Source organism: Lissotriton helveticus, chromosome 1_1 (assembly GCF_964261635.1).
Source record: "Lissotriton helveticus chromosome 1_1, aLisHel1.1, whole genome shotgun sequence".
Lineage (NCBI taxonomy): Eukaryota > Metazoa > Chordata > Amphibia > Caudata > Salamandridae > Lissotriton > Lissotriton helveticus.
Genome location: NC_136057.1, coordinates 608,016,586 through 608,037,342, shown reverse-complemented (window position 1 = coordinate 608,037,342; position 20,757 = coordinate 608,016,586). Strand labels below are relative to the sequence as shown.

The following is a 20,757-nucleotide window of genomic DNA, read 5'->3' as shown; positions in this document are numbered from 1 at the left end:
GTGAAAAATCACTAAGTGGTATACTTCTGTGTCAGGGCATAAGTTTACATGGGGCCTGCGAGGGGACTTCAAATAACCTTTCATGTCACCAGCTCGGCACACCTGCAGCACGAATAGAACCATTCTTTAGAAGACTTTCTAACGGGAGTTACATTCTAATTGTAGATCACAGATGTTGTGGCTTGCTACCAGGAAAACCTTATCTAGTAAGCGTGACTTCCATGGTCATTTGCTGTGAGCGAGTATTGTTTCCAAATGACACTCCAGACAGGGAGGGAAAAATTTGGCCGAGTTTGAATATCTCTTCGATTCGAATTGATACTTTAAGCAGAAGGAAGACTGTGCTCCTACAGACGCCAACCCATTTGACGTCATCAAAAGAAACGTATGATCTCCAAGTTGCAAGGACAACGGGAGAGATACATGCATTGCTATCAACAAATTGCCCCTACACTTCGCAGAAATGCTAAACGAAATCTTAAATATTTCTGATACAAGTGGTATCGCGAGTGTATTTAAGACAGTTTTTTCGGGACTGTTAACCCCATTCAAAGCAGTCCTGGGTATTTTTCCAAATTTCGTCCATTCCATCTTTGGCGGACTTCCACTCCTGTTGGGACTCGTAGCAGGCATTTTATTTTTGCTACTCTTGCTTCGTTATGGCAAGCCATGTCACAGACAAGACTCCAGCAACAATGGAAGAAACGATCCTAGCTATACGCTACCGGGACCGCATAACTAAAGTCCTTGGATTAGCCCAGCTAAGAGATCTAAATATGACCTGGTTTCTTTCGTTCAGACCCATATGGCAGAATTGTGTCTTACCTGTATTAAGATGCATGCTATGCGGCGAAGAATGCGTGTTGGACACCTGTCTTACACTACAATCAGAAGTACCATTGGATGCAGATACTTTGTTGGGTCCAGTAAAGGCTCATGCATTGTGCTGTCCCCAGCGGCTACCTATCCTGATGACGGCATTCGTGGAGACTTCACCACTACGATTGAAGGGTAGTGAAGTACAGGATGAGAGCAGCATCAACCAGGTACGACCTTCTGTAAGCAGTACTGGTCTAAACATCACTGAAAGCGAACATGCGCATGACTGCATGGTAGCGACATTTTCCAACTTGGTCGAACTTTCACCAGAAGCTGTAGACTGTTTTTTCGAGAGTCTGTCTGAAATGATGTTTTCACCAGAACAGAGAGAATGACTTTAAACAAAGTTGCACACAGCGTTCCCTGAACTCTGAATTTGGCCTTCGGTTTTTGAAAACAAAGTGACTGTGAACTATTGTTTCTCTTCTCCCCTGAAAAGCGAAAAGTTTTTCCAGATCCAAAATATTTACCTTTTTGGCACTTATCTTCTGCTTTAAGTAAAACTATTCTTAGAGAACAGAGCTTCTATTCTTAGGAACTGTAGAAACATTACATTACCTCAACCTCTAGCTTATATGCAAGTAATTGTATTTATAAGTGATGAGATGGTCTCGCAATTTTTCTTCTGTATTAAGAGCCTTTTCATGTGTAATTTCACAAATCATTCATGCTGATATAAAATGTGCATCTCCTTTTGAATGATTATACTGCTTGAATGCATACAGTACCTATACTCATTTAGTGTATTTCGCATACGCCATTTTTCAAATGCAAAAAATTTATTTTGGGGTGGTTCGGTATACACATGCATTATTAGTTATGTTTACTATTGCTTACGTTAGTAAATATGTACATAAAATCGTGGAGTGGGTGTAGTGTGTTTATCTAGGTACCTATATTGATACTCCTATTTCTGACCCTTGCCCGGTTATTAATTCACTAGTGTCCATACAACGGCACAGAAACCCGTTTTCAGATTAGGTCATAGCGCATGCTGTCACATTAAGCAAGCACTATTCCTCCAGCCCCCTAGAACGCACACCGAGTTCTCAAAAAAACCAACCCATCAGCAGACCTGGGAAATCCCCTGCAGCTATTGTTTTGATTTCGCTCGAGAACTCCTAAAAGGAATGTAAGAACGACCAGTCCTTATGACATTCTTACTGACGTCTTATGTCCATCCTTACGTCAAACTCGGCACCTTTCAGGTATAAATATACTGACGCTGCCCTAAGCAATGACACGGTGGTGATGAGCTTGGAGCAGCGCTACTTGCCGGAGAGCCCAGCTGATGCAGGAAGCCCACGGATGCTGCCCCTCCCTTTTTGACGCGCTGAGAGAGACGCTGCCTTTTCTCCTGCCGAGAAATCCAGCCTCCGACGTTTCCGGCTTACCTTCGCGGGTAACTGGGATATCGAGTCCTGAGAGAGAGATACCAGCCCTCCTGCCTTCTAAATCCCAGGTACTGAGCTGACTAACCCCTTACAGAGAATTCTTGAGTCCGATTCTTGGCAAAACAAACTTAACTTAAACTGCTACTTACTTACTCCCTCCCATGTATTAGCCTTAGGTCAGGTACACCGGGGTAGGCGTAGTTAGAAGCACCAGTTGAGTACGATTAGTCAATGTATATATGTATGTATATCTTTTATCCATTTTAAAGTATCATATGGCTAAGAAACCATATCAATGCTTTTACAGTATTATTTTATAATCCTGCTTTTACTGTATGCACTTTACTTAACCTTAAGTATTGCAACTGTAGCGATTCATTTCTCTTGTATGAGAAAAAGATACTGATCAATAAATAACATCTTTTATTGAACACGCCCATCTCTTCTTTCTCTACGAACTGGTGGAACTAAGTATGCACGTATTGACTGAGTAAAATAGCTGTCTTTTGTTTTCACACGACTCTGGAGATATACTCTTGATTAGGGAGAGCAAAGTTGTCATGTTCTATGGTTGTCAGAAACTAAATCCCTTCTTGTCTATCCAGGGAGGTTAAACTCCTCCTCGCCTATTCGAGAAAGTTTCTAGTGAACTCTGAGCTAGCTGGCACACAAAACCTAAGTCTAATATTGTCAGTAGAAGACCTAGTTAACCTCTGTCCTACGTCTATACTATTGAAGATATTATTCCAATGCGCAGAGCCTATTGGGAATATAGGAACTACACTACAACATGATGGTTGTGTTGTCTGTGCGGACGAGAATCAATGATTCCCTTATCCTTGGTAGTAAGGATTGGAGCCCTAGAAAGACTGCTTTTAGTTCTAACAGATTATTTATGTGACTCAAAGACTCTTGGTCTGACCACCTCCCTTGGACCTGAAGTTCCTGGATGTGAGCTCCCCATCCTTCTATGGAAGAGTCTGCTGTTATTACCACCATTGGTTTTGTTGGGAGGAAGGACAGGCCTTGAGAGAGATTGCTTTTGATTGTCCACCAGGACATTGCCCTGATCATCTCCAGCGAGATCGAGACGCCGCCGTAGGATCCTCGAGATTGAATCCATTGAGATTCGAGCTGCTCCTGGAGAGGTCTCATCCGCAATCAACAGTGTGGTATTAACGGGATGCAGGATGACATCATTCCTAACATCGACTTGTAATCCTTCTTGAAGAGAGGGACTGAGCCATCCTTTGAAGACGTGACATTCTTTCCTCTGTGGGAAAGGCCATTGAGCGGCTGGTATCCAAAATTGCTCCCAGAAACACCAGTGACCTGGAGGGAAGGAGAGAGGACTTCTCTCTGTTGAGATTGAGACCTAGAGACTGAAAAAGTCAAAGACAAGTACCTGTGGAAACTTTGGCGCCTTGAAAGGATGGGGCCTTGACCAACCAGTCGTCCAGGTAGGGGAAAACCTGGTACCCGGAACGCCAGAGATAGGCTGCCACCGGCACCAGACACTTGGTGAAAACCGTAGTAATGGCACCCTGCCACCTCGAACCGGAGAAAACGGCGATGCTTCAGATGTATGGGAATATGGAAGTACGCAACAAGAAGATCCAGGCGACGGGTACCTGAAAATGTTCATTGTCTTCTGCCTGCATAGTGAGACTTTACTCCAGATGCGGGACGTCTGTGTGCTGGTGCTCTCGTGTAAGCTGGTGTTGAAGTCTGGAGAAAGGACTGCGCGGTATATTGCGGCCGGAAACCCTGCTGATAGTAGGGCTGAAAGCGCTGCTGGGGCTAGGGCCGAGATGTAACTTGGCCTATTCCTTGAAATGAAGAAAATTGCTTCTGTTGTAGAATCGCCAAGGATTTAGCCATATCCGTGTCTGATTTAATAGACTGAAGTGCCTCATCCACGTGCTTGCCGAAAAGGTATTCACCATCGAAAGGAATGTCAAGCATCTTGCTTGCCGAAAAGGTATTCACCATCGAAAGGCATGTCAAGCATCTTAGCCTAGACTTCCGGGAGAAATGTTGTTGCCTTGAGTCATTCCTGTCTTCGCAACACGGCAGCACCCGCCATCTGTCTAAAGGCAGTGGAAGAGATGTCCAGCGCCACATCAATGATTTCCGCTCTGAGAGTATATCCCTTGCTTCTTTCTTCTTGTCTTCAGGTAGAAATTCTAGGAAAGGAGAGATGTCCGACCACATCTGCCTATCATACCTCCTGCGAATGGCCATGCCATTGGAGGCCCTGATGGCCGTTGCCGCCAGCGGGGAAAATCTCTTTCCGATATTATCTAACCTGTGCCCTTCCTAGACTGGCGGGGCAGTACATGGTGATGCAGGATTCTTACATCTTCTCTGGGCGGCCTGCATTATAACTGAATCAGGCTTTGGATGGCCAATGAGGCAGCAGGAGAGTCCTCAGGCGCCCTGTACTTTTTGCCCAATTTCGGGATAACTGCAGGCATAGAAGCTGGAGTCATTGGCATAAGTATCAAGGACCCCCTGAGGAACCAAATAATATAAGTCCTAGGACAGGGATAAAGCAACAATTGAAATAAAACAACCTAGGCACTTAAATGTAACGCTTGTCAAAAACAATATTATCCACAAAGAGAGGTTACAAAAGGTCCATATTCAATATTTATTAACACTTATTAAAATCACATATATCAAAATTCATTTAAAAAAGAAAATTACAATTCATATTCCAAATACCAAAGACACAATAATTGGAAAGGGAAAGAGATCTATTTCCCTTTGCCACTTTTTACTGTTTTTTCCAATTATTAATTGTGTTTAAGAACTATTTTCCTTTCTTTTATTGTATTTCCAATTATTGTGTCTTTGGTATTTGGAACATGAATTGTAATTTTCTTTTTTAAATGAATTTTGATATATGTGATTTTAATAACAGTGTTAATAAATATTGAATATGGACCTTTTGTAACCTCTCTTTGTGGATAATATTGTTTTTGACAAGCGTTACATTTAAGTGCCTAGGTTGTTTTATTTCAATTATAGAAGCTGGAGTCGTCATCAGCTTAAGGCCGTCCTGCCACATGAAGTCAACAATAGGGATTGCCCTAAGGGAGCTCTGCATGGTGGCCTTGAAATCGTATAAGAACACTCTGTTTGCTTGACAGGCATGGGGAGATCAAAGCGTTTTGACCCCGGCTCTAAAAGGTCATGGAAGCTGCTGATATCCGCCGGAGGAGAATCGGCCACTGTCAGAGTGCCATATAGTCAATCCATTCGTCATGGACATCCAAATTCAATTACAGCTCACCCTCTTCCAGCTAATGGTCACCTCTGTCCAAAGTTTGAACAGGAATCTGCAAGGGTGGGAAGGATTTCTGCTTCGGTGGTGCAGTTGCAGCCTGCTGATCAGAGATGACGACAGGATCCTCCTGTATAGGAGCTGGCTTTTGAGCAACATTAGCTTCAGGGAAACGCGTGTAGTAGTCACGGAGCATCAGATGCAACTATGTGACTAGAGACATCGGAATATTAATGGACGGTTCCTGCTGACGTTCCACATCTTTCTGCTCATAATAAGGATAATGCTCCTGAAAAGTGTCCAAGCGCTGCAGGCCAGGGTGTCCTCTGTCTGAGAAGAAATATTTCCCTTCCAAATACGCAGAAGGGTCATCAGATTCCTGGCACTTGACCCTAAGCTGCGAAGGGCTGTATGCGGGACCATAAGGACCCTCATCCTCTGCCCTGATTCCTGGAAATTCTGGAGAAGAGTAGGAGGCAGCGGAAATATTTGGAAGAATAGAGATGGAATGGTCTTTGAAACGGACATTTCATTCTCCTTCGTCGACGGGATCGTAGGCAGTAGCGTCGATGGTACAAGTGACTGTCGACAGTGTGGAGACGCTCGATGGGGCAGAGATGCTCTTTGATGATGCAGCACCCTACTGAACTGTCAACGGTGAAGCGTTCATCCACGTAGACCTCCTCACAGTTGTTGCTGTCAACATACCACTTCAGTCTTGCTCAGCCTCTTTTCTCCCAAGACCAATACCATATTTGAGCTTTCAGGCCTTGCAAACTCTTTCACCACCCCTTTTCTAGTATCCTCATTCTTAATCCTTCAGCCCGGTTTACTTTCAGAGCAGTCTTCTTTAACCAAGACCAGCAAAAAGAATAAGTTACTTACCTTCGTTAACAATGCATCTGTAAGAGACATATGTTAGGTATATAAATTCATAACCTTAGAATTTCCCACAGGCATCAGACTGGATCCGGAGATTTATCTATAGCAATACCCCTGCACGTCAGTATGTAGCGTTGATGGACTCCGCATCCGTCGTCGTGGACATCGCGGTACCTACTTAGACGCTGGCCCTGCGGGCCGATGTCAGTTCTGACACGACTTTCCACGCCAGAAGCGCAGAGTCATGCATGGCACTGACCACCGGTGTGCCAAAACTAGGGCCCTATAAGGGAGTCCCTATCCCTAAAAATCGGTTTGCAGAGTGGGGAGGATGGGTGGGGCAGTAAGGAATCTATAACTAACATATATCTCTTACAGATACATCGTTACCGAAGGTAAGTAACTTATTCATCTGAAAGAGACAGTTAGTTATAGATTCTTTACCTTAGAATAGATACCCCAGCAATACCATCCACGGAGGAGGGACTGTGAATTAAGTTCACACAAGAAAGTTCTGGAGGGCCGAATGGACAAAATAGCCGCACCTCCGGACTTGGCTGTCCACACAGTAATGTCTGGTAAACGTGTGCATAGATGTTCACGTTGCCGCCTGGCAGATATTAAGGAGTGGGACTCCGGGTGCCCACGCAGTGGTTGCTGCTATAGCCCTAGTAGAGTGAGCACGCAGCCCCACTAAAGGATCTTTTTTAGCTAAGGCATAGCAGATTTTTATGCAATGCACAACCCATCGCATAATTGTTCGTTTTTGAACAGCCCTGCCCTTCTTAGCACCAACATATCCAACAAAGAGTTGATCATAAACCTGAAAGTCTTTGGTGCGGTCAAGGTAGAATGACAGCGCCTGTTTAAGGTCCAGACGGTGGAGTCTCTACACCTCCTTGGAAGGGTGCGGAGGTGGGAAGAAAGTAGGCAAGATGATGGATTTACCTATATTGAAAGGAGTAACCACTTTAGGTAGTAACGAAGGCCTAGTCCTAAGCACCACTTTGTTGGGATGCACAGAAAAGAAAGGGGCTTGGAAGATAGCGCTTGAAGCTCACTCACCCTGCGAGCAGAGGTGATGGCAACAAGGAAGGTAGTTTTCAGAGTTAGAAGCCTGAGAGGACAATTATGAAGAGGCTCAAAGGGAGCACACATGAGCTATGTAAGAACGAGATTCAAGTCCCACTGGGGCCTTATGAAAGGAGTTGGAGGAACCAGAGGAGTAATGCCCTTAAAGAATGTATTTACAATAGGAGACTTGAAGAAGGATGACTGATCTGGTAGCCAAAGAAAGGCAGAGGTAGCAGCAAGATAGTCTTTGAGAGTGCATAGAGCAGAGCCCTGCTGGGCCAAAGAAAGTATATAGAAAAGAACATCTAAAAGAGGGGCAGAGAGGGGATCCACAGCCTTTGCTGTGCACCATGCCACAAACGTATTCCATATGCAGGCATATACCGATTTAGTGGAGGGACGCCTGGCTGCCAAGATGACATTACCGACTTCGGGCGGAAGGTCGAGAGCTGTCAACTGTCACCGCTCAATCTCCAAACAAGGAGGTGGACACTGGACAGGTTCGAGTGAAGATCCGCCCCAGCTGCTGTGACAGAAGATCCTTCTGAAGGGGCAGTCTGGTCGGAGGATCGATGGCCATGCTCAGGAGCTCGGGGTACCAGACTCTACAAGCACAGTCCAGAGCCACAAGAATAACGTGGGCCCGGTCGTGCTTGATCTTCTTGAGCACTCGGGCAGAAGTGGTACAGGCGGAAAGGGATACTGGAGGCCGCAGTTCCACTCACGACGAAAAGCGTAGCTGAGCGAGTGCTGCCTCGGAAACTCCAACGTGCAAAACTGCTGACATTGCGCGTTCTCTTCGGTGGCGAATAGATCTAACCAAGGCTCTTCCCACCGCTGAAAGAGACCTTGCACCACTTCCGAGTGAAGACGCCATTTGTGATCGACCAAGCACCGATGGCTGAGTTTGTCCGCCCTTGCATTCAGAGAACCCGCCAGGTGTTGAACCAACAGGGTCATGCACTGATGGTCCAGCTATGTCCAGAGGCGAACAGCCTCCTGACAAAGGGTCACCGACCCCACCCGCCCTATTTGTTTCTGTACCACATGGCGGTGGTGTTGTCTGAACATCTGCACCACTTTCCCTTTGAGAGAGGGAATGAATACCTTCAGTGCCAATCGGATCACACAGAGCTCCAGCAGGTTAATATGTAGCCTGGAGTTGGTCGGAGACCAGACACCTCTGATCTCTGCCTCTCCCAGACGGTCGCCCCATCTCAGGAGTGACGAATTTGTCATCACCATTAGATCTGCTTAGGGAAGGGAGAGGGATCTGCCTTTGGCCTAATCTCGGTTTGTAAGCCACCACTGCAGTTGTTGTGCAGTTCCCTCTGAGTTCTGAACATAGTTGGAATGATTCCCTGATGCTGCGCCCACTGGAACTTCAGGAGCGACTGCAGAGCCTGCATATGCAATTAAGCATGATCCACCAGCAGGATGCAGTAGGCCATGAGGCCCAGCAGCCTCAGAGTCTCTCACCGAAATCCAGGAGAGAAGCTGAAACATCAGTTTCATAACACGAATATCCTGGACTCGCTGCACGGGAGGACAGGCACGAAACTGCAGTGTGTCCAGAACAGCTCTGATGAAAGGAAGCATCTGAGAGGGAGCCAGGTCTGACTTTGGCACATTGACAGGGAACCCCAGCAAATACAGGAGGTCCTTGTATTCAGGAGGTGGAAGATGACAGCTTGGGGCGAGCCCGCCTTCAAGAGCCAGTCGCCGAGATAGGGGAAGACTTGTACCCCTGATCTGTGCAGATGAGCTGCGACCACCGCCATCACCTTTGGTAACATCCAAGGGGCACCGGTAAGGCCAATGGGGAGCACAGTGAACTGAAAGGGTTTGTGGCCCACTGTGAACCGTAGATAGCGTCTGTGGGCTGGCAAGACGGGAATATGGAAATTGGCGTCCTGCAAGTCCAACACCACCATACAGTCTCCTGGGTCGAGGGCAGACAGGGCCTGACCCAACGTGAGCATTTTGAACTTCTCCCGGAAGAAGCGGTTGAGGGTCCTGAGGTCTAGAACAGGATGCAGGCATTTGTTCTTCTTGGGCTTCAGAAAATAGCTCAAGAAGACCTACTTCTGGCACAGGGACCCTCTCTATAGCTCCCTTGGCCAAGAAAACTGAGACTTCCTGGCAGAGAGGCGCCAAATGAACCTCTCACATGTGGTCGAAAGACAGTGGCATGAAGGGAGGGATAGTCTTGAAGGGGGGGGAGTGTCCCCTTCGGACTATTTGCAAAACCCACCTGTCCAACGTGATGGATCGCCAGTGGAGGAGGTGATGGTGAATCCTGCCTCCCACTGGCCGTTGATGGGCCTGAAACATTGGACTAGGAGTGTTTAGAGGCTGTGGCGGGAGGGTGGACTGGCCGGTCCGCTGGCTCCCAGACCAGGTCCCATGTACGTTGCCACGCAGAAGCTGGGCAGCTTGCGTGAGCCGGTGGCCAGACTGGGCTGGACGTGGTTGTGTGCCCCTTTATGAAAGGGACAAAAAGCAGACTGGAGTGGATGAGAAGGCACAGTGAGGCTGCAAAGATCTGGCCGCAGAGAATCTTTAAAGCGCTCCAGTGCCGACTCTGCTTTGTTCCTAAAAATACAACGGCCATCAAAGGGCATGTCCATCAAGGTTGACTGGACAACCCCCGAAAAGCCGATGTCCTCAATCAGGCATAGCGACTAAGGGCTACCGACGTGGCAATCGTGAGTCAGTTGTACCCAGTCCACATCTAATCGTGAATTTGGCTGCGTCTCTTTTATCCGCCACTGCCTGGGAGAGAATGGCCCGGGCCCCATACGGGCACTGAGGCAGAACCTGCGCAACCGTATCCCAGATAATATGGGAGTATCGGCCCAAGAGGCATGTGGTATTCACAGACCGCAGTGCCAACCTGGAGGAAGAGAACATATGCGTCCCAAAATGATCCAGCTTCTTGGATTCCCAATCTGGGCGAGCAGAAGGGAATGTGCCCTTTGACGAAGAGGCTTGGAACAACAAGCTCTTGGGGGAAGGGTGTTGGGTCAAGAACACTGGGTTGCCCAGGGCTGGGCAGTGGCGGCGGGCAATCGTCCTCTCCACAGGAACCCTGTGCTGGTCTTGGACCAGGTGCCCAGGAGGACGTCAGTGAGGGATTCATATAACGGCAATAGGGGTTCAGAAGTGGACACTGCAGGCTGAAGCACCTCCGTCAGGAGATTAGTCCTTGCTGCCACCGAAGGGAGCTCAAGGCCAAAGCCCTTGGCTGCCCTTCTCATCACAGGGCTCGACAAATCTAAAAAATCTTACTTGACCTGCAGGTCGAGTAAGTAGACTTTTCTACTCGACCTAACATCAATTGCACTTGACCCACAAATTGGCACCTGGCACTGCAGCAGCAGATATTACTCGCCAGGCAGGTCAAGTAGACCTGAAAACTGGCTCGCCCTTGAAGAAATTCACTCGCATTTGCAAGTGGTCGAGTACATTTGTCGAGCCCTGCATCACCGCAACACAGTAAACTCCCTCCTCCGTAGCCAGTGACTGGAGAAGTGTCCAGACCACTAGCGTCACCCAGGTCCTCTCGCCAGTCCAGTTTTTCCACCTGGTCAGCTAAAGGGTCCAGCGACCCCTCCAAGTCCTCATCACCACCCTCTGGTCGATAGGGAATACCAGGGATGAACAGGGGAACAAAAGTACCCTCCAGCGACGGTTCTGACGTCGATCAAAGTCCAACGCTGGGATGGGGCCGGCGCCAGATGGGGGCATGACCGGGGCCGGGAGCGTCGTCGTCTGGATCGGCGCTGGGGAAGGTTGAGTGAGATCGACCGGCGTTGATATGGATCCAGGTCTGGATCCGCGGGGGTCCTCCGGCGCTGGGGCATCGAAGGCCCAGGAACCCCGACCCACCCCGCGGGGGCCAAAGGCTAGCCAGTGGAGTCAGGCTGTCCAAAGACGAGGTGTAAGGCGTCGTAAAACTGCCGAAATTGGGCAGGGGACACTCCGGCTCCCGGAAATGGGGGGAGGTACGGAGTCATCTCTGAATCGGGCACCGGAGACAGAGCCTTGGAACGTCAACACTCCGAATACCACGTGTGTAGGCCTACCGACGGAGAGAAGGGGAAGAGCTGTTTGGACTTACACGATGACCTCAATGACTTGGAATGCGATGAGGAGTTGAGGCTCCGCAAAGGGCCTAGAGACCTTCCTCTTGAACGAGACATGGAAAGACATGGAGCCGACCACTGGTGCTCCAGCAACTTTCGGGACCGCTCCCGCAAAGTTTTAGGTGCCATGGCCCGGCAGTCAGAGCACGACTTTGGGTCGTGGTCGCGCTCCTGACACCACAGGTACATGAGGTGCGGTCCATCACAGACATCATCTTGTGACAGGCGCCACAGGGCTTGAAGCCGGTTTGACGAAGGGACAACCCGCATGCACCAGGCCTCTAAGGACTCAAAAAAGAAGTCGACAAAAGTCCCAAAATGTTTAGCCAAAAAGAAGCTAAGGGATAGCTCTCTACAGATCTGTCCTAGGCGGACGTGGAAAAAGAACTGACGTCTGCGTGCAGGGGCGGCATCTAAGTAGGCACAGCGAGGTATTCCTGGCAACCACGATGCCGACGATAGACGTAGAGTCGACCGACGCCACCAATGACGCGCAGGGATACTGCTAAAGAGATATCACCATATCAAGTCTGACCCCTGGGGGAAATTCTAAGGTGAGGAATCTGTAACTGACTGTCTCTTTCAGATTAACAATGTAACCAACATCTGACTTCATCAGCAATAACTGTTCATTTTCACTGACTCAACCCTCACTCTTTGGCCACATGCCTTTAGTGTTACAGAAAGAGGGTGGGTTCAATGGGTTGGGGTGGAGCAGCTGGTGGGAAGTGAGCAGCTAGTGGGAGGGTGGGGCAACGGGTGAAGGGTGGGAGAGCAATTGTGGATGGTGGGCGGGTGGGATAGCTGGTGGGAAGGTGGTATAGCTGGTGGGAAGGTGGGGCAGCTGGTGGGAGGGTCCAGGCACCTTGGGGGATCAGAATAAGCAAAACAAACGAGATGGACCATGCTGGGGCTTAGCTTCCCACTTAACTAAGAGAAAATTCTGTTCCTTAGCATCCCAACAGTATTTGGATTTCTCTTTTGAAGCACTTGTTAGTATTCTATTTCACCAGTTTTCCACTATTGCCATAATCCATCAATTTGTGACTAACGGTATGTATGTGTCTTTGATACTGGACCATAAGGAACTCTGAAACCACTGCTTTCAATGGCTTTGCATTTGATCAAATATACAAGAGGCATTTACTCCTGTATCTGTTATGGAACGCAGAGTCTAGACAGCATATGTTTATTCTTTCTTATTTTAATTTTTTTATTCTTTTTATTAACCAGTTGCTTAGTACACATTAATATACATTGTCAATACAAGCTGAAATAGGGCATCCTGTTAGTTTAAAAAGCAGTACGATTACAAACAATCAGATCTCACGATTCGTAGCCAATCATCTTAAGCAGCAGTCCCTTCAATTTTTAACAATTGCCTGGCTCCAGTGTTTATTAACTTGCATATTTTTTCCACAGGGTCCAGACTTTCTACCATTTTTTGTGGCATCCTCTACTCTTATAAACCACTTTTCAGCCTGCTGACACCAGTCTAGGTCTTGTTTCCAGGCCCCTACCCTTGGCGACTCAGCCGCACCCAATGCTCTCGCTATATTCCTCTTTGCAACTCCAGAGGCCAGCGCATGCCATTTTGTAGTATGCTTGGACCAGGTTAATTCTCCTGTTACACCCAGCAAGTGCCATCGTGCCTCAACTGGAACCTGCATACCCACCACTGCTGCCATATCCCGGGACACCCCCTCCCAGTACTTCCGAATCGAGGGACAGACCCAGAGGATGTGGAAAAAGGTGCCCACCTCCCCTCAACCGCTAGCATATTGACTGGAGTCGCAGAGGCCCAATTTTTGCAGCAGCTTTCAGGCAATGTAGGACCTGTGTAGAATCCGAAGTTGAACTAATCTAAATCTTGCGTGTATGAAATTATCCCAAGGGCTCTGTATGGCCTCCGCCCAGCAGTCATCTTCCAATAGTCTCAAGTCTGTCTCCCATGCCTCCCTCAAGGTGCCCAGTGGATCTGATAGGTTATTCATGATCTTACGATATATAAGTGAAACAGCCTTGCCCACTAGTGGCTCCATCAGTAAGTTATCCTCCAGTGGGGAATAGTCAGGCAACGGCTCTCCCTCCGTCACATGGCACCTCAGGGCGTACCTCAGCTGTAAATACTGGAATCGCTCCCCCTCTGCCAGCTTATATTCTGTGTGCAGGTTTTCAAATGTACTCATTTTCCCATTCTGCCAGACGTCCCGAGCTTGTCGATTTGGATGAGGCTCCATCTACGGAAGCCCACTAGGCAGCCCACCTCCCCCAATTGATCACAATCCCATAATGGGGATTGGCACGTCAGTTTGGATTCCAACCCCAGTAGTTTTGTGACCACCCGCCATGCCTGGATCACCGTCCTCGTATGTGCCAGGAGATGCAACTGGCATCCTCCCCTATACAGTGCCGCAGGATATCCCCGGGGTCACAGTGTGTAGCGGTCTGCCCTATAGGCTGGTTCCATGTACAGCTGCAAATACCCGGTTGTTCACATTTACAAGCTGAGATGCCAAGTAGTAACTCCTGACGTCAGGTACCGCCAGTCCCCCCTCATACACTCCCCGCTGCATCGAACGCAGTGCAATTCAGGGGCTTGCTCCCGCCCACATCAGGGTGCGTATTTCTGCATCAATTGTTCGAAAGACTGCGGTTGGGACCGGATATGGAGTATTCTGGAGTACGTGTAGCAATCCTGGGAGGGCCATTATTTTAAACAAGACAGCCCGTCTCATGAGAGAGACCAGTAACTTATGCCAGTTTGCCACATCACTACGTAATCTCTCAAGCTGAGGATACAGATTCAGTTCTAGAAACCTCTCTGCCAACTTAGTGACCCAGATTCCCAAGTATTTAAATTCCTCTTGTTGCTCCAGAGCTGCACATGCAGACTTAAGGTGTAGTTTTTGGCTTGCTAAAGGAAAAACTAATGATTTATCCCAATTTATTTGATAGCCAGAATAATTACCAAAAGGTTCTAAAAATATGGATACGTCTGTGGATTGTGTGGCGTGGTCTATGCGCGTAGAACAGGACGTCATCCGCATATAGGTAGATACGTTCCTCCTAGCCACCCCCAATATCTATTCCTTGTACCAGGGGTGTTTATTCTTTCTTTTGGCTCCTAGCGACAGCTAATTGGGCAATTAAAAAGGCATTCTCTATACAATTTTCCTAAGAAAGCAATTGAACCTCTGCCACCAGTAGGTGCAAGAGTACGGACTGGGTGGAATGTTGGGCTCAGAACTTTGGAAGTGGAGTCTGCATTCATTTTTTACGATGCCTGGAAGCCATTTGTCTCATTGTGCTCTGCCACACTAAAATATGAGATATTATACTTCTGCAAACCAAGGTGCTCATAGGTGAAGATAGAGTGAGAGATGGGCAGAGTGAGATCCTTTCCCAAGGTGGCAGACAGTTTCTAGCCTCCATGATCCCTGTAGTACTTCTTGCCCTGTTGAAGGCTCTTGTTTTACTGCTGGAGTTTTGTCTTTTGCAGTGTGGTGTGTAACTCAAACTGGAAAAGGCCTTTTTCTTTTACAGGCCAATGAGCATGAGAGTTTCTGTGTCAATCTTAATCTTTTATAGTTCAGCGTGAGCGTGGTTTGAAAAAAAGGCTCAGCCTGCAAATTGTAAATTCATGCTTTTCTAGTGGTTAGTAGTGTTAGTGGTGAGATGTTAGCAACAAAACCTACCTCATAACAAAGCCATGACCGTAATCATGAGTCTCCTAATTGCCACTTCTACTAAGGTAGTAATGATTCGATTTGAAGTGATCATACTATCTTTTTACAACGTTCAGAAAATTCTCTCCCTGAGCCTTAGGCTATAATCCTAAAAACTGCCCCACATGGCTATGTTTATCTATCTAGAAGGACTGGTAGCTCGGATTGTATTGGAAAGCATGCAGGAGAGATTCTTTCCTGTGGTGTCCTTTTGGGGACTGATAAATGGGAGAGGCTTTAAAAGAGGCTGGACAAAATAATGTCGTCATGGTGGGATTATGCAAATCTGTCACTAAAGGGCTAGCAGTGAACTTAAGTTGAAGAGCTTTAAAGAATACTAAGTTTATTCCTGGAGAACTACTGTATGAATGTTGAGCTCCCTGGCGCTAGGTCCCCTGATATGGACCGACTAATTGTTGATCATGGTCTTCAATCAGAAGATATGGGGTACAGTATTGAAATCTCTATCAACAAAGACCATAGGTGGGTTGGAAAAAAAACCATATAATGCGGTCCCTTATAGCCACATTTTCTGCTAAAAATACTTTTAGAAATAACATTTTAGAATGTATTCTGTGATCAACATATCTTTTGCACAGAATATTGTTTTGCAATGGTATGTTTTGATGATGAACTAGCAACAGTGATCTGTATATTGTATTGTATTGTATTGTATTGTAATTGCATTTATATAGCGCTTACTACCCCTGACGAGGCGTCGAAGCGCTTTTTCGGCGGGTAGCACGCTACTCTGGGACCCACAGAGGATTAGTGTTGAATTAGTATAGTGAAACATGCAAGTACATTTTAAGTGGTGGATAGGTTAATCAGTCATTTGGATTTGGAATGATAGCAGAAGGATAGAGTAGGACAAAGGTTTGTATTTATCGCTCGCTCGCTTGTTGACGCATGCTATTCAGGGAGCCTATAGAGGATTAGTGGTGAATTATTATGGTGAAATATGAGGTAATTTCAGTGGTGGATATTAGTCTGTTACTTGGAGTGAGAAGGATGGATAAAAGGGGAAGAAAGATTTGCATTCATATAGCACTTGTTACCCCTGATGGGCTTTGAAGCGCTTTTCTGGCGAGCAGCACGCCACTCCGGAACCCATAAAGGATTAGTGTTGAAAATTAGTATGGTATAAATATGAAGTAATTTGAGTAGTAGATATGTTATTCAGTTATTTGGGCAAGATATTAGTATAGTTGAATATGGAACTACCTGGGGACCTCTTCAAGCAGGAGCCCAACATTTGGGCCCCCTACCTTGCCACCCTGTTCAATGGAGTTCTCAGCGGCATGGAAATCCCCAGTACTTGGCTGGGGGCGGAGGTGGTCCCCATATTCAAAAAGGGCTCGCCTCTTCTTCCAGCCAACTACAGACCAATCAGTCTAATCGATGTGTCGCAGAAGCTGTTTGGTAGGGTATTGTTGAACTGGCTTCAGGATTGGGCAGAAGAGCTGGGTGTTCTTAGCCCGTACCAGGCGGGATTTAGAAAGGGAGTCTCCACAGTGGACCAGGTTTTTCGATTGAATATTATTTACTGGAGGGCAGCGATATTCGAGGGCGGCAGCCTATACACAATTTTTGTGGATCTGCGGGCCGCCTTCGACCTGGTGCCCAGAGGGAAACTTTGGAGCGTTTTGGCTGAGATGTGCGTTCCACCGGATATCCTGATAATCTTGCAGAGATTACACCACAACAACTATGCTCGAGTGAGGTGCGGGAGGTCCGGGGCACTGACGGATAGATTCCCCGTTGACCGAGGGGTTAGGCAGGGCTGTGTGCTGGCACCAACCCTGTTCTGCCTCTTTGTCAACGGGGTAATGGCCCATCTAAATGCCACCGAATATACTGACGCCCCCAAATTGAACGGCAGCAGGGTGCCTGCAATCATGTTTGCAGAACACACCCTGCTGCTGTCCAAAACCCCAATGGGGATACAGAGGATCCTCGATTCATTCGTGTCCTTTTGCACTGACAGGGGCTTGGAAATTAACACGGCTAAAACCAAGTTTATGGTCCTGAACCCAAGGCAAAAACTGCGGCCGAATCCATTATTGGGAGCCTCACGGCTCGAGAGAGTCTCCACCTTTGAATATCTTGGTATAACTCTCAATGAAACTATGTCTTGGGGATCACATCAGAGCAGGGCCAACCTCAAATTGGTACAGACCACAGGGGGTATCACGCGGATGATGAACGGCTCCACATACCGTCCGTTGGGGCCGCTCATCCAGATCTATAAAGCACAGGCCAGGGGTGCTACCATGTATGGTGCGGAACTGTGGGGACATACATCTTGCCGCAGTTTGTCCTTAACTGAGAATAATTTCATCAGGCAGATAGTTGCACTTCCGGCCAGCACCCCACTCCTCCCCCTGAGGCTAGATCTGGGTCTGCGACCAATAGCTGACGAACTAGGGTTGAGACCCATAGCCTTCTGGCGAAGGCTGTGGAGTAGCGAAGAACTTCTTGCCTATAGGGCGGAATTGATGGAGCTATTAACCCATCCGAAAGCGCTATTGATTCCCTGGTTAAAATATATCCAGAAATCCTGTATGATCCTGGGGTTTCCTGACCTTTGGTCCAACCCCGCTAATGCCTCATTAAACATCTCAAAGAGAGCTCTGGCCATTGCTTATCATGAACAAAAATTAGCCATGGCCCTAGTCAGCCAGGGTGAAGGGTCACTAACCTCTGTATTTGTGCAAAGCAAGGATTCGTACAGGCTGGAGAGGGTCTTAGATGATATTTCCCCTGTGCTGGCCAGGAAGCTGTTTCTCCAATGGAGATATGGCACACTGCCCCTACGATCTTTTACCAGCTCCTGGTCAGTACCCCCTTCCACAAAGCAGTGTCCGGCCTGCGCAGGTGCGGAGGAAAGCGATCTACACGTGGTCCTGTTTTGCCCAGTGTATAAGGCAGCGAGGAAATATTGGCTCCTACCATTGATTAGAAACCTGGGTTGTAGGGAGTACCTCCCAATGTATAGAATTTTAAAAACCGATGCTTCAAGCCTAACTGTGTTTGTAATAGCAAAGTTTCTTACTAATGTCTGGCACACTCGCACCCGTATTTTGAAGACGCAGGCCCCCTCCTAATGTCAAGGTCCACAGTTTTAAATGTAATTTTATTAGCACGTAATTCCAAGGTTTTATATTGTATAAGTATGCATTGATTGACTATGCATGTTGATTTTATAGTGATTTCTATATGTTTTATTGTATATCTTTGATGGCCAATGGCCGAAATAAAGATTGAATGATGATGAATATGGAATTTGAGAAGTGAAACATGTTAGTCTGTTAATTGTTATTGAAAAAGGATAGTGGAGGGATAAAAGAGTGAAAGATTTTTTTTTTATGGTCATTAGTAGTAGGAAGAGGCTTTTGGATGAGTAAAAAGGAGTTTTGGAGGGAAGGAGTCAGAGGGGAGAGTTTAGAAATGTTTGTTTTAGGGGATAGGTGTAGTAAAAAGAGGTGTCAGATGATGCAAGGAGGGGTAGAGCAGGAGAGAGTCTAGAAAAGGTTATTTTGGCGATCATAGTAGTGGTATGGGGTTTGGGATAAATGAGAGAGTGGATGTAGAGGATATATTGATAGATCTATAGGATGTGAGATAGGGTAGTGCATTAGAAGGAGTAGTAGAAAGAAGTTTGAGAGGAGTCAGAAGGTTGGGCTAGAAGATATATTGAGTGAAGTATAGGCTGAGAAATAGGCTAGTGCATTGGAAATGCTAAATTAAAAGAAAGAGATAAGTATATAGATCCATAAGTACATTAAAAGTATATAGATACATAAAAAAGTAAGTATATTTAGAATAAATATATTGATAGAGGCACAGGATGAGAGATAGGGTAGTGCATTGGATATGCTTTTTTTCAGGAGAAAAGTATATATGAAAATGTGCTTACTTCAAGCTGGGATATTCGTTCCAGTTCTTTACAATCTTGTTTTTCATCAATCTCAATGGCTCGCCTCATCACTGCCGTCATTTCGTTTATCTTCTCAACATGCAGCTGCATTTCCTTAACAAACCGCACAAAAAATGGACAATTATGAAATGGACGTCAAAACTAGTGCTCACGTTCCAATCACTGTACAAGCAAAATAAATGGGGTGTTAAGCAATACATCTGTGAGATCAAAAAGGACTACCCTATTTGTGAATTTACATAGACTCCAGACTGTAAGACAGGGAACAAACCCCTGTGATCCGAATGATGCAGTCTGCATCTAAGGCACAAACACGGCCCAGGACGGTCTTACGGAGGCCGCAGAGACGACTAGAGGTTCAACGCAGACACTGACCGAACGTTTTGTGAGTAAACCGAGCGCCTCAGTAAGCTCTCTTGCCACAGGTCCCTAACCCCCTGAGGCCCCTTTATCTTCAGGGTCCATTGCTCTGCCGGACTACTCCATGGGGCAATTTTGGCAACAAGCCAACGTGAGGATAATCTTCCTTTCATGCACTTACCACCGTTTTTTTGTGCTGATGCGCTTACGATGCTTAGCCCACCACAAAACTTTGTGTACATATGATAACCTTCACCCTAGCCATACCACCAATAGGCTACGCCATTTGCCGCTTATTTATCGTCTACACAGCACAATAGATATCGGCAATCAAACTGTTTTGTGAATACGTTACCATACTAAGACTCTCCCTTGTATGTGTGTTTTGTCATACTTGTTGTATGTCCAGTAATACTCTAAGAGGGAATCCCCTCACACCTGTAAAGCACCTTAGCGACTGCTACACATTTCTCAAAATTACACAATCACTTAAATTTAAGTAATTTGCACCTTCACATTTTGGTTTTGAGGAAAGCCAGTTTTAATCATAAAGGCCTGGCTGAAACGTGTAGACCACACCTGGATGTAGGAGACCCTAATTAACACTCCTATAACATCCAACAGCCTTTTTTAATGCTAACAGTGACCCAGTTATTAAAATATATTTTACCCTCGGGTACAGGGATCCCTGTATAGCTTTTAAATTTTCACCTTCACGTCAGTACACTGCACACTCAAAAACATGCCTGCTCCGCTGTATTCAGGTGTCGAAGCACACCCGGGACACACTCGGTGTCACTGGGTGGGCCCGATGATGAAGCATGCCACCAACCAGGTTGGTGGGTGAGGGCTTAATCAACAAACAAAAGGGTTTGTACCCTGTCTTACAGTCTTGAGTCTATGTGCATTCACAAATAGGCTAGTCCTTTTTGATCTCACATATAAAACCCCGGGGATACGGACTAGTTACCTAGTCCTCTCTCTCTCTCCTTTGATAGTGATAAGCAATACATCTGAACATTCTTGAGTTGCTTTCTTACAGTCTACATAACACATATACAAC

At 46.8% G+C, this 20,757-nt stretch overlaps 1 protein-coding gene across 1 annotated transcript in view; it reads right to left on the bottom strand.

The window, feature by feature from the left end:
* Positions 1 to 20,757, bottom strand: part of FGFR1OP2 (FGFR1 oncogene partner 2) — a 266,925-nt gene that overhangs the window by 14,594 nt on the left and 231,574 nt on the right. The window contains exon 5 of the mRNA XM_078674121.1: positions 19,314 to 19,427. Coding sequence (XP_078530247.1) covers positions 19,314 to 19,427 — 114 coding nt within the window. The remainder of the gene's footprint in view (positions 1 to 19,313; positions 19,428 to 20,757) is intronic.